The sequence below is a fragment of the Lytechinus variegatus genome, chromosome 12 (assembly GCF_018143015.1).
Source record: "Lytechinus variegatus isolate NC3 chromosome 12, Lvar_3.0, whole genome shotgun sequence".
Taxonomy (NCBI): Eukaryota; Metazoa; Echinodermata; class Echinoidea; order Temnopleuroida; family Toxopneustidae; genus Lytechinus; species Lytechinus variegatus.
Window position 1 is genome coordinate 16,611,281 of NC_054751.1, and position 14,402 is coordinate 16,625,682.

The 14,402-nt window shown below is 33.1% G+C and overlaps 1 protein-coding gene across 1 annotated transcript in view; it reads left to right on the forward strand.

Moving 5' to 3' along the window:
• Positions 1-14,402, forward strand: part of LOC121425408 (myoferlin-like) — a 127,976-nt gene that overhangs the window by 80,401 nt on the left and 33,173 nt on the right. Inside the window, 4 exon segments of the mRNA XM_041621453.1 lie at positions 4,650-4,772; positions 6,668-6,769; positions 10,895-11,094; positions 12,379-12,423. Coding sequence (XP_041477387.1) covers positions 4,650-4,772; positions 6,668-6,769; positions 10,895-11,094; positions 12,379-12,423 — 470 coding nt within the window.

Below are 14,402 nucleotides of genomic sequence, written 5' to 3' on the forward strand. Positions count from 1 at the left end.
TGTTTTATCAGGCCACTAGTGACATTGAAAAGCTACAATAAAGGCATGCCAAAGTTTGGATTCATCCCACTTCTTAAGCATGTGTCTTGCATGTGGCCTACATGTACATGCAATATAAATCTATTGACAAATCTATTGGAGCAAAACGGCTATATCCAAGGAAGGAATTTCGCTAAAAAATTGAAAAAAAAAGCTATTATAGCATATGATTATGGCACTAATTTTGCATTGTAGGTCTAGATTTGAGATTAGAATAAAGCAGCAAAGATCACATTGAAGAAAACTACCTTATCAAATTTATTGCGCTAGCATTCAAAAGTTGACTTACTATCCAAATTTTGCATGGTTTTGTGCAGCTTTTCAAAGTCTCTATCAACTTTGCATCAATACTAACCATTTTTACTTTATCATTACTAATATGCATCCTTTTGAGACGACATATAACCTTGTTTTTATCAGCAGTCCCATTTAGTTATAGATCACATAATGAACATAACAAACTGAAGATCTAGAACATTATCCATTATTCTGTGCATTATTAGCCTCCAAATTTTGATCTTATATAGCTGGAATCAACATATTACTAGGCAAAAAATACTATACAGCTTTACTGCCCAAAGTTCAACACCTTTTGAAATTTACAAACATATATATCAGTTATGATCAAGATTATTTATTGATTAAAGTAAGTATAAGATAAAATCTATAGATTCATATTTGCATACAAAGTAATAACAATACTTTACAGCTTGTTTGAAGTATAAAAACAGATTGATGCTCTAAGATTCATATTTCTTCACAATTGCCCCATTTTATATATTTCATATAAGTTGGAAGTATATCAAGGATATATTTTCATCAATCCTGTATCACATATCCAATGGTTATCAAGTAAAGTTGTCTAGAGGTCACAAATTTTGTGTATATCGCAGATTAAAACACATTTTGGCCTTTACAATCTGCTACGTTTTGGTGCTCTACCTTGCTGATATTTACTGAACCCTTTAAAAAAAATTCTGCCTGGATATCCAGTAAATGTTGACTTCTTGTATTAATCAATGAGAGTGATGAAAGTAAAAATTGACTTTGCCTCTGTCATTTTTTCTTGGCAGAAATATTATTGTGAGATCCAAGACAAGTTAGAATATATGATGATAATACCCATTAGGCTAAATTTGTTAGGCATCATACTATTTTTATTATCTTGTCATTTTATGTTTTCGGATATGAGAAGCAGGATTGAATCTCAGTGATATTATCCCTTGACAGTACATGTTTAAATACAGGCTTTATTTATCAACAATACATTATGCAATGTATATCAAACTGCTGACCATCGAATATGTATAAGGTTAATCTAATCAATATTTACTGTACAACATGAATCGAAATATACCTTTTTACCTTGTTCGTATCTTCAGTGGGACCTAGTTCTGTAAATGCCATTAACAGCTTTTTGATAACCTGTTGCAGTGTTAACCAATAATTGTAACACATCTTTTCAAGACAAAATTATTGAATTGTACACTCTTAAAAAGATTGGTCAAAGTAAAAATATGTCGAATATGTTGGTATTACTGATAAAAATGGTCAATATCAACTGAAATTTTGGTAGAATCATCCTGAATAGTTTGGATGATTTTGACCATTTTTGTAGGTCGTAGACTTAATCACCAACACGTTGGTTAATTTGACCAATCCTCTTTCAGTGTGGGAATTTTATGAACATAAAAAAACAATACATGGGATGAATCGAAAGCTTCATAGATCTTGAAACAAATTGTATGTTAAGTATTGCAGTGGTATTGATTTGGATTGATTTTTGTTCATATTTCTTAAAACTCATAACTCCAAGATCATAATGTCCCAAGAAAATATAGCTTTCAGTGAATTTTACAACTGCATACTGAACAATATTTTTTTCTATGGGACATTAAAAAAATTGGAGATACATGTAAAGCTTACAGTTTTGGAGGTGTCCTCTTAGACCCTATTGCACAAAAACTCTTCCAGGAGAATAACTCTGATGCAAATCAAAATACCAGCAAATTGAAGACTGTGAGATTGCATTTACTTGTCAAAGAATAAAGTATAGGGTAATTTTCCTCTGGTAAAGTGTTTTTTGCAATAGGCCCTTTGTGTTTATTTTCATGTGAATGGTTTTGTAAAAATTAATGAATAATTCATAGTGTAATTTAATGTTAGGATATCTCTGTTTGTTCCTGAAAATGTACCTCTTAAAAAAGGGTAACCTTTGACACATTGCAGATAGAGTTGTGTTGTAACAAATCTTTTGAAAAAAATAAAGTGCAAATCCGGCTTCTTATTGATGGAAAATCAAATTACATACGATTGCAACTCTTTCTGCAATTAGCATTATATGATACCACATTTTACCATTCCTGGGTAACCGGGTACGGAATAAAGGTGTATACTTTGTTGCAACATATGTATAATGACCCTGTGACCCCCTCACCCAGATCTAAGATCAATGGTAAATATAGTCTTTCCTGTAATTCTGTATTTGAATCTTAACATTGGATGAGGTACTTACACATTGGAAGTGTTAAAGAAAGTATACTTGGGCTGTGAAACCTATACTGTACAAAGACCAGACTGATCATTATATCCCAACTTGTCATTGAGAGATATAAGGGGAGCCTTTCATGAAACTTTTTTCTTCCAAATTGCTTGTGCTATGGAAATCCTCACGTCTTATTGGCTGAGAGCGAATCACAGACAAGATGATTCATGAAATACTCCTCTAGGCCCCGTTGCATAAAACCATTATGGTAACCTTGCCATCCAATGGTACCTTTTCTGCAATGGTGACCTGGTTTGACATATATGTGTACCTACCCCTTTCCCACCTAGCACAAGTTTTGGAGTATTTGGCGACTCAAAATCTACCAATGAAAGTTCACATCACCAAAATTATGGCAGGCTAAAAACTTATGCTGATAAAAATTTGTTTCAGCTGAATCACCAGTCGTAATTATGCATGTGTGACTTGATTTAGTTAATCTTAAAGCTTTGTATCCTTACTCATCTGGATATCCATCTGCCCTGACGAGGAAGCATTTTATGAAAGGTTTAGTCAGTGATTTTATCTGACTAAGTTGATCTCAACCAATCAAATTAAAGGATTCCAGTAGCTTATACCAGTTGTCAGTGATATCACTGATTATTTGTTTAATAAAATAACCTCTTCAAATTTGAACTGCCTCTGAGCCCTGCCAAAACGCTTTCACATCCAGCCAAAGCCTGTGCTTTGGAAAAGGGTCTCAGGGGTACATTATAATTTGGTATCAACGATGTCTGAAATTAATGTAATGATCCTTTTTGTATCACAGCTGGGCAAACAAGCAGTTTAACTCACATCAGTGGCTAATTTAAGATTTCATATTTGGTGTAATATTCACTCATGGATTGAACTGTCATTGGAGAAAGATAATTCCCTGTATGTGGTGTGTCGAAAGTATCTAAACTGGTTATGATGAATGTAACAGCTTACTTTTTCCCCCCAACCCTCAATCCAACCCTAATTAAGAGCCTGATTGCTTTATAAAATTTTATACTCAAGTTGTAACCTGCCTATATACATGTACATGTACACAAGTTCATTATTTCCATTATGCTTTTTCGTCTTAAAGCATAATTTTAGTACTTTATGTATGTATTGTATTTCTAAATGCGACAGCCAAGAAACTTAAAGACCAGACAATTTGATGCACCCAATCTATGAATGCCTGTTTTACTTTTTTTCAATTTCTTGAATAATTTAATTGTTATGTTCTATGATTTTAAGAGCTTTTTCAATGTGTCTGTTAAGACCGATTGTGACCGTCCACCTCAAAACCCGTCATAAGTCATCCAAATGAATTCTGTGATTTTCGTTCAGGTTGAAAAAACAACTGTTAAGCTAAAATGATATATTAATTGATCAACAATAATCCTCTCAAGTACTTTATTATAAATGTGGAAGAATTGGAGTGAGAGCTTCAAAGAAAGTCCAAGCAGTCATGGAAACATGTATTTTGGGTTTGACTTTCGGCATCAAATTTTGACAGTATGGAGACGAATCATTACTCTCTTTGCCATTAAAGCTAACTTTCTAAATTTTGAATTGGAAGACCAAGTGACTGTTTGGGTAAGTAACAGAGCACCTTGCCCTGTTATACAGTATGTTATTGGTTTTCATGTGGATGGTCACAATCGTACACAGCAAAAACTGTGGTGTTAACTGGTGTACAAAGAGGACCACACCAGTTATTTTACACCGGTGTTAAATTGGTGGTGTTAGTTTTACACCTATAGGTGTTATTACAACAAGTTTTGTTACATTTACACTCTTTGGTGTTATGTTTAATCTCTAGGGTGTAATTTTAACATCTCAGGGTGTGGTCCTCTATAAACACCAATTGGTGTCAGTTTTAACGCCATAGTATTTACAGTGTAATTTTGCTATAAATAGAGTAACCTTTCTCTTTAGATAATGATCATAAAAAGCTACCGAGTTCCCTCCATTGGCACCCCCTCAGTAGAGGTGTGTCGTAACCTGTTTATAAAGGCTTGGCCAATCTTACCCCATGATGTAGCCGGTCTTTGTGTGCAGGTTTTAACTGTATAACGTTTCCACACTGTTGTAGCAACCAATGGTAATGGTGCAAGAACCCCCGCACCACCTCAACAGCAACAACAGCCCCAACAACAAGCACAACAACCACCACAACAACAACCCTCTGCCGAGGGGACATCACCGGCTGAGAAAGGTAACCCAGTAGACACGCCCCGCTTTGCTGTGCTTTATTCCCATTCATCTCATTCAACACTCTTATCACTACAGTCATACAACTTAGATTTAGTTGTGTCGTATTCATGTAAAATCGATACAATGACATTTTTTACGTCTTCATGCGCTCTCATACTAACACTCTCTCTTCCGTGGTTTTATCGTGATTATCTAATTGCAGTCAACTGTGGTTATATTTGTTTGTAGATGCTTTGAGCACTTGACACTGTTCTTCTTCTGCTTGTCAATGTATGATGCTTTTTATCTAATGCTTATGTTTAACAGCATGCCCGTAAAACCTTGTTTGAATAAATAGTGTTCCAATCGTTTACAGTCTGAAAATTTGTGGACGAAATGGTAAACATGTTGACCTGGTGTGTGCCATGCATGTTTCATGTGCAAAATCAAAGGAATTAATACATGTGAAGCACGATTTGCACTTTGCATCGAGTATACATGTATGTAAGTGTTTTTTTTTGTGTAGATTGTGAATAAAAGAATGAAGAATGCATCTTTAGTTTATGAGAGAGAGATTTGGAGGGGGAGTAAAAGAGCATGGAAGTTAGAGGGGAGAAGGAGAAAGAGGGGGTTGGTTTCATGTATATCCCATGTCAAGTCTATTTTCATTTTAATGTACAAGTCTGTGTTATTATGACAACATTACTGTACAGTGTATATCTGTGATAAAATGCTTTGAAAGTGGTCAAAGAGAACATGTAGGTTTGATTGGCAAAAGCCAGGATTTTGCTTATGTGGATCAGCTGTGATGACATTCAAAATCTAATTGTTTAAATGAATGGTATGTTATACATAAAAACTAAGGAAAGATACAAAAAGAAGCATTGGAACTTATTTTTGGCTCCACCAGCCAAAATTTAAAGACCTTGAATAGTTGAATTCTTATTTGATGATAGGATATGCTGCACTCATATACATGTACAATGATTATCATCATTAGTGTAAATTGTGTACAAATTCATTTTTCTTAATTGGTTCATATTGCAATAAGCTTTAAGGTACATGTACATATTGTTAAATAAAAGATAAAAAAAAATTTTAGTTGCCTGTTCGAGTGGAAAGAGCAAGTTTACTGTGACAAAAGAAATATGCTAGAATTATCATAATAAATACCCTAATATATACATGCAGGCCTGTACAACAATCACACATATACATGTAAATATGCATGAGACACACTCAACAGTGCTTTGAAATATTGTTTGAGGAACCCAACCTTCCTTTGACATCCAGTCATCTTTTTCTGTATATAAATCATGTATTGTTTACATCTTGAAATTTGAGTCATGATTTCTTTTTTCTATCATTCATATCATTGAAGAAATTAAAACGGGTTAAAAGGTGTATTTATTTAGATTTTGAGCAAGTTTGCTCTGCAAATGTATAATTCCCATTTGAAGACTATGAAAGGGACAGTGTTGGTAATACGAATCGGGTAAAAGACAGAAAGCTCATTAACATGCATACAGTAGATAAAATTAGTTATTGACTTACAGATTTTTGGGGTCTTTTTTTTGGGGGGGGGCTGGCAATCGAGGGTTTCATTTATACGAAGGGTACTATGATCTTATGTCTCTGCAATAAGTTATCATTTACTTCACATTTTCTAATAAACATCATGCAAGTGTCATGTAACAATGCACTCTTTCCTTTATTGGTCATTCATTAATTTTCTGTCTTTGTAAAGAAGAAGGTTGTAGGAACCTCATTGTATTCCAAACTTTACAGAGCCTTAAATCCGAATGAGGAATTTGAATATTAATATTGATGGAGAATCAAACCGGTAGACTTTATCAGACTTTATTCTGATGGGAATTTCTCTGCTCCAAATAATCTCTTACCTTTCGATGTGTATAGGGAAAGATGAAGATGGTCTTGGTATAACAGGAGACGAAGTGGCCCTTATTTCTAGCGATTTATTGGAAACAAGCATACGGAAGTTAACCAAATCGAAGCCAGGTCAGCCCAGCCCACAATTAAACCATCCCTTCTCGTAGTGTCAGTCCAAGCTTGCCTTAATTCCCTCCATTTTATCTATCTTCTACTGAAATTCAAAATTCACCCCATGCTGGTTCTTGTCTTTACATCATATTTAATCCATCAATGACATACTGTTGTCACATGTGGGACTGACTTGGGCTGCGCAGTGAGTGGTAGAATATTTAGTCCGTATTTCACCATCGCATCTTGATATGTAACCATTACTAACAATATAAAATTTGCATCTGTTCAGACTTCATACTTCAGAGTGTTCATTACATCTTCATATGGTTGTCTTTTTAAAAACTTTAAAAATATATATATAAAATACACTCATTAATGTAGCAAGAAGATGTTGCAGGTTATTTTTTTCAGTGTTTCAACTGGCTTTCATTGAAAAAAATCCCATTGCATACTTTTGGATTTTTCATTTATTTTTGTTTTTATGTGATTTATGAATCGACAAAGATAATTAGTGATCCCAAAATCATGCATTTTGCTGTATTCATAAGAATTGAGAATACTACACCATCATTAAGATAACCTATATAGTATTAGTATATATAAAAAATTATTTCCTATGTGCTTTGTAGGTGTTACTCACATTGCACTTTCATGAATAGCAAACTGTTACTAACCAAATGATGTTTTCTTATTTCACCCAGGTTTTCTGCACACAGTTCTTATACCTACACACAAGGTGTAACTAATTTTATCAAACTTCTGTCTAATTTTCTTACTATTTCTAATTTTTTGTGTCCTTTCAAGATAAGACGGTATCAATATCCAATATCTAAATCTAACTATTGTCTTTTTCTTTAAATAATTCACATTCCTTATTGTCAAATATATTCAGAGTGAGAATTTAAGTTTTAATCCTGCTAAATCAGTAAAAAAAAATGCTCAAGGAAAGTGCTCCAAATATTTCAAATCCAAGAAAGTAAATCTGTGCTTTACAAAAAAAAAAAAAAATAGATATACAGTTAATTAGATGTACAGGGCCTAGTAACGTGGAGTTTAACATCTAATCATTGGGCTATTTTTATGATTGATTGCAATGCTTACTATTTATGATCAATTAAAGAACCCAGCCTTATGATCGAATGCATAGCTTTATGATCGATTGCACAGCTTTATGATACAAGTCCATAGATTTGCATTGCTGAGCAATAAGATTGTCTATGCAGTAAATTATGCTGAAATCATGCTCATCATGGTTATATTTGATAGTGATATGATATTTTGCTCTTCTTTCGGAGGAGTTAGGTTTGACTTGGATTGGCGCCAGCTAGAAGTTGACTCTGTTGGGAGTCAAAGTGACTAGTTTTCGAGTTACCTTGACTCGGTATTTGACTTGGCAGAAATAAGTGTTGTAACATTAGTTGCCCTCAAACGATATGAGCAAACAAAGTATTGGATGTACAAGACACACCCCTTTCGTGCGTCGTCGCCGATGGCGTTGGATAACATATTGCTACTTTATCGCAAGAAATGCGTCCACATTTGTGCTGCGGATGACAACGTGCGAAAAGATTTGAAATATGTGTTACTGATCACCAATGTTGATAACTAGTTGGCCTTGGTTGTGCGTAATACTTTTACAATGATTTGCATTTTGACGTAATAATGTCACCCTGGACAATTTGCATTGTGATGCATGATAGGTCGCAAGTGGTGATACCATTTAAAAGTCATGTTACTGATAGCCTGTTGCGATATTTTGCACCTTGTGATGCTGTGGCAGTTGCTGATCACCACTGGTGACTGATAACGCTATCTGTCACGAATTTTGATAATGTCTGAAATTGCCCGCTATGGGTTATCATTGGCTTGCTCCCCCATTAAAATTGCTAGTAAGTTTCATTGTACATCGCATGCACTGTATTGTTGTAGTTAACATGTGCAGCTGCATTTGTTGTTATGATTGTGTGATATTGCTCCAAAATCAAGTCTAATGAAGAGTGACTTACCTTATTTAAATCAACTATAAGAAATCTGTAACACCAAACTATATAAAACCTGTTTCACCAGCAGATAGTTTAAATTCAAATAAAAAAGATAACTTTTTTGACACCAAATAAAATAAATGGAAATGCCCCAAAGCCAGTGTGTGGACATCAAGCCTTTATAGAATAACTTAGTTTATGCAATATGAAGTAAAAATCAATTTTAATTCAGTTTGTCTTTCCCATTAAGCCATTTTGATATGCCAGAGGTTGGTAACATGGGTTTCATAAATGTTTTAATTACATGCAACAACAGGAAATATTTAGACAAAAATAACTTCTATTTGTATACCCCTCCCATTACACCTTGGATTAGTTGCCAATTTACAATGATTCTTAAATCACGCAAAGGAGGGGCAAACAATTTTAGAATATTATTGAGATAGTTGTTTTTAATCCTCCCATCTGGAAATTTGCCACTTTATGTTGTTGAAATGTAAAAGGAATGTGGCTCTTATCCAAATTTCTTTTTAGAATGATTAAATTTGAAACTCTTCAATTGATTTGAAACACAAAGTCAACTAAAATAAGCTGCTACACAATCTTCCAAGTCAATGCAAAGTTGGGCGTATTGCAACAACTGACAGTTAAATAAATTATATGAAAGTTCATATTGAAAATTAAGTAATTGTAATTTTGCTAAGTACTTGAATGAAGTATTAATAATGTTAATAGTGATCACATCAGGCCAAATCCAATCAAATGAGTCCAGTTGTCCGTATTTCATTTGTATTTTCCTTTCAATTGTAAAAAAAAAGAAAATGTAGAAGAAAAAAAAAATTATGGATACCACAATCAATGTTAAGCAATGAACATTAATTTTTCTAAATCTCGTTGTGTGTTTTTTTAAAATAAATTGTCTTTGTTCCTTTCTTCAGTTATCACTACTATTTGATATTCACTAACCAATAATAATTATATTTGTTAACTTGCACAAGTCACTGTTGTAGTGATGTTTCACATGCATATTTTCCTACCCCTCACCCGTTGTTGTGTTTTGTGAAACATATTTACTCTGATATTCTTTAACAATAATTTGTATTTAAAAAAAAAAAGATCAGGTATTTGTGCTATCAGCCACTATATCTTTGTTGCAACAAAAATAATAAGCAAGAGATGAACACTGTAATGAATATTGAAAAGCAGCAATGGGCAAACAGGTAGAAATGAGTATATAGATATTATTGAACAATTATTAAGTTTCTTACCGTATATGAACAGAGTTTCTTTTTCTTAGGGAAATGCCAGTGTTGTGGGAAAATGTTTGTTTCTCATAAATTGTTTCTCATATAGGAAAAAGTTGTTTCTCATATTGTAACATGCATACATATGGGTCATGTAGTTTGAAAGCTGTTTCATTTTGTATCAATGCTCTAGTTTTCATTATCTGTGCAGATCTGTCTTTAGTTTTGTAGAAAGCTGGAGTAGAATTTTACATGTATGAAATCACTCACCTTCTGAAAAAATGCTTCCTACCGTGTTCTATAAATAACTTTTGCTATATGTTTTGTGTGCATATGCTTGCTTTTTAGTTCTAGAAATCAACAGTAAACTTCAATTATATATTTCTTCCCATTTATTATCAAAGATGTCATTTTTCAAGCTGTCTTGCAGACTCCATATGTCAGATAATTTAAATTGTTCAGTGTTTATGATTATTAGATATGACATAATTTCAAATAAATAGCCTTCAGAAAATGCATAAAATATTCAGTAAAAATTGTGATCATTTGCAGAGTGTTGATGTTGACAAACATTTCTTTGTCTGTAGGAAATAGCTCCGTTTTGAATGTTGTTTTGATGAAAAAATTATGTCAGGTCTTAAAGTCTACTGAGAATCTGTTTGCCTAACTTCCGAAGTAAGCTTAGAAGCTTATGCTTAATGTTTGAAAATCGGCTTTATGAATGTGCCATTCAAGGTGATGAAGTTGCTGGTTGTTTAATAGACTGGTAATTATGAGAGTGATTATCATTATGTATCAGGTGTTTTAAACCACTTTTTTTTTCATCTTACGTAATGAATCAGTTGATGGAGGTATTCGATTAACCTTCCTATTTTCCATTGTCTTCCTCTTTCCCCAATCATTCTCATATAAAGAGATGCCTACACTGGCAGAAGATGGCAAGACACCACTGCCCCCAGCTGCACAGACTGCTCCAGGTCAGCCAAGAGAGGGCAGCACTCACAGTCATGAGAATGCCGGAGAGGGTGACCATGTGATCATGATGCCGGAAGAAGAACCTCCAAAGAAGGGAGACAAGAAGGGGAAGGGTGGAGAAGAAAAAGTCAAGAAGAAGGTATGACATGATAATAAAATTGATTTTCACTAATTAAAATAAAAATATATTATTTATCATTACCATTATCAAAATCCAAATCATCATCATGATTGTTATCATCATCACTTATATCCCTGTTAATGGTACAATACTTTATTGAAAAAAAATCTTCTAGTGTTTATCTTATGATGCAGGTATTATTCATAGGATAACATCAATTCGCATTCATTCATCTGTATTTTGTAATTCTGTTAGAATGATCATCTGAACGTAAAATACCCCATTGGATTGTCAATGAAAACTAACAGATTATTTTTATCAATTTTGCATTCCTACAATTTGTTGCAAATTGTCATGCATGATATATGTCACATTCATTTGCTGTTACATTTAAATCCTACAAAGTCCAACCCAACCAAATCCTTATGACCCCACTCATTAACTGTTTATATGCACTTATCTTTATAATTGATTTTCACAGTGTGAGCCAAAAAATTTAATGTATAGCAGACTTTGTTTCAATAGACTTTATTTTTTTTTATTAGGGTTATTTCATTCATTTGCTTGTTGCCATTTAAAATTGTAAATACACATTATATTTATACTACAAATTGTTAGGAGGGGTAGGAGTGATTAAGAACTTGGAAGAAAATGATATTTGGTACTTTGATACCAAGTTTTGAATTGATTCAAAGCCTTAATGTTATTTCATTCTTCTTTGTATCTGATTCAAAAGTCTTTTTTTAATGGATTTTTTTTTAATACTTATTAAATGTTTTCATTTGCTCACAGCTAAGCGAAGCTCATTTTATCCATGTTTGCAAGTCAAAGCAACGCTGTAATGTTCAGTTTTATGTGTAGCAGATTCTAGCTAAATTATTTACCGCAACTTAAATCACAACCCTCCTGGGCTAGTGGGAGCTTTTGTGTCCATGTATCCCCCCCCCAACTTGGTATCAAAGCCAATTAACCCTGTGGAAATGATGTTAAACCATAGCTACCTTCTTAGTGTACTTGTAAAGCATACGGTTGCTATTAGAAATAAGGGTAAAGCTTACTATTCAACATTCAAAGATCACTTTGGAAAGGCCATTTAAAATCATTTCTCAATATATACATGTAGAGGCCCAGGAGGGAAAATAGTATTTACATTATGGCTGAATTCTAAGCCATGTTTCCTTATATACCCACTCATCCGTGCTATAGTTTTGTTTCCATGTTATGTATATATTGTATTCCCTGTGACCCATTGTCATGTGTGTATTGTTCCTCCTTTTATTTAATTTTGAAACTGACCAAAAGTTCTTCAAATATTTGGATAAATTTTCTGTGAACGAAAAGAATAAGGTAAGTATTCCAACATAACACACGTCTTTGTACACATCACAGCAAAATATAGCACAAAAGCTACAGTAAACTTACACACAAACACACCAATATTTGTTTAAATATTATAAGCTGTTAAGCACTTATAAATGATATATTTTTAAGATACATATTTGATTTGACATTATTGAGGAAAAGATTTCATTTAAAATCATTAAGGTATTAAAGTGCTATACAAAATACATTTTAGCAGTCATATACAAAGCATTGAAATTGCTAAGATGAATCGTTTTCAAATTCTACAATTCTGATCGGGCAACATTAAAACTTTTCAATAAATCAAAGGAAATTTCTTGTAATTATAGAATTTGTCTTGCAAAAATACAAATCACTGATGAAATTGAATAACTATAATTTCGCAAGATTTAAGTTATCAGGTAAATACACATTAGAAAATTTATTGACAAATTAACCCAACCTGCATGTTTTGTTGGTTGTCAACTTTATTCTGAATGTTACTCTGTTCTCAAGTGTGTTAACATATATGCATCTGACGATATAACTTTTAATGAGAACGAGTAGAATACGGTTTGGTCTGTTGTGTTCTCTTATCTGCATATAGGGACAGATTGCAAATGAAATAAGGGTGGAAATATCACATTTTCAAGAGTGTATGTTCAATCAGGGGTGAAACCAGAGATTAAGCCGGAGGGGGGGGGGGTAAGTTGGATTATGAGGGGATGCCAATAATTTATGATTACGACAATAATGGGATAGGTTCATTACTCGGCCTTCTTTTTTCAATACAGTTTTTTCTTCCTCTTTTCCCTACTTTTGTTTAATTTTATCTCCTTTTATTATTATTATTGTATGTATGTTTTTTTTATTATTTGGAAGATCTGGGGGTCCAATCTGGGATGCTGCACCTGAATATAATACACATGCACAGCATTCATTTCAGAACAAGGAACATTTTCAAGCAACCATATCAAATGATATAAAACGAAAATGCACTTGTAGAAATAATCATTCTTGGCGATGTGTTTGATCCTGAAAACAGACCTGCCAACCAGTACGTTTTTGGCATATTTAGTATGTTTTTGCAACCAAAATATGGCAGTACGCTCTTTCTTTACTAAATACGTCCTATTTCATAAAACTAAACACAAATATGGTTATTAGATCAATGTAATTTCTTGTAACTTTTTTTTCAATCATTTTGTTAAAACCAGGGTGAGATATACAAATGTTTCAATGTTTTTTTTTTTCATCTGCAAGAGCAGTGCACATTTTAGCTTGCATGTAGCTTGAGCACCGCAATGAGCGAGTGCGCCACGCATTTGATTATAAAATACACTCTTTGGGGAAAAAATAGTTTTTTAGATCACAGAATACAATTTTTCATTCCCAGAGGTTGGCAGGTCTGTGAAAAAGGACCATCCAAAAGACATCAAGCACATACTTGCAGAAACATGAGTTGTGGCGGTCATTTTCAGGATCAAGTAGGAACATGCATATCACAAAACCTCTAAAATGAGTTGTTTAATGCCCCCAGAAACCTCATAAACACTGTTTACCACCCTTTAACCACCCTTTTCATTTTTACTAACTTATTTATTTGCAGTGTGATTGGTGTCTCTGTTCTGAGTTGTATTTTACTCAAAATAGATTAGCTGCAAGTTGTTTGCTTGTCATCATTAGTTTATTTATCCATGGTTATCTTTTTTGTTTTTTCTTGATAAAATGTTTATTTCTTGTTTGACAGTTAAAGACAAATTGAGTCTCTCATTTCGTACTAAGAGGGATTAATAGGTGACTTTATTTATTTTGTTAGTATTTATTCTTTTCAATTTTTTATGTTTTCAGAAGTTTTATAAAAAGACTTTTTTTTATTCACTCATTTAGATATATTTCAATTTCTGATTTTATTTTGAATGTTTTTTCTTGAATTTTGGTATTTTTTAAAAGAAATAATGAATGTAGATGGAACTTAATTTAAT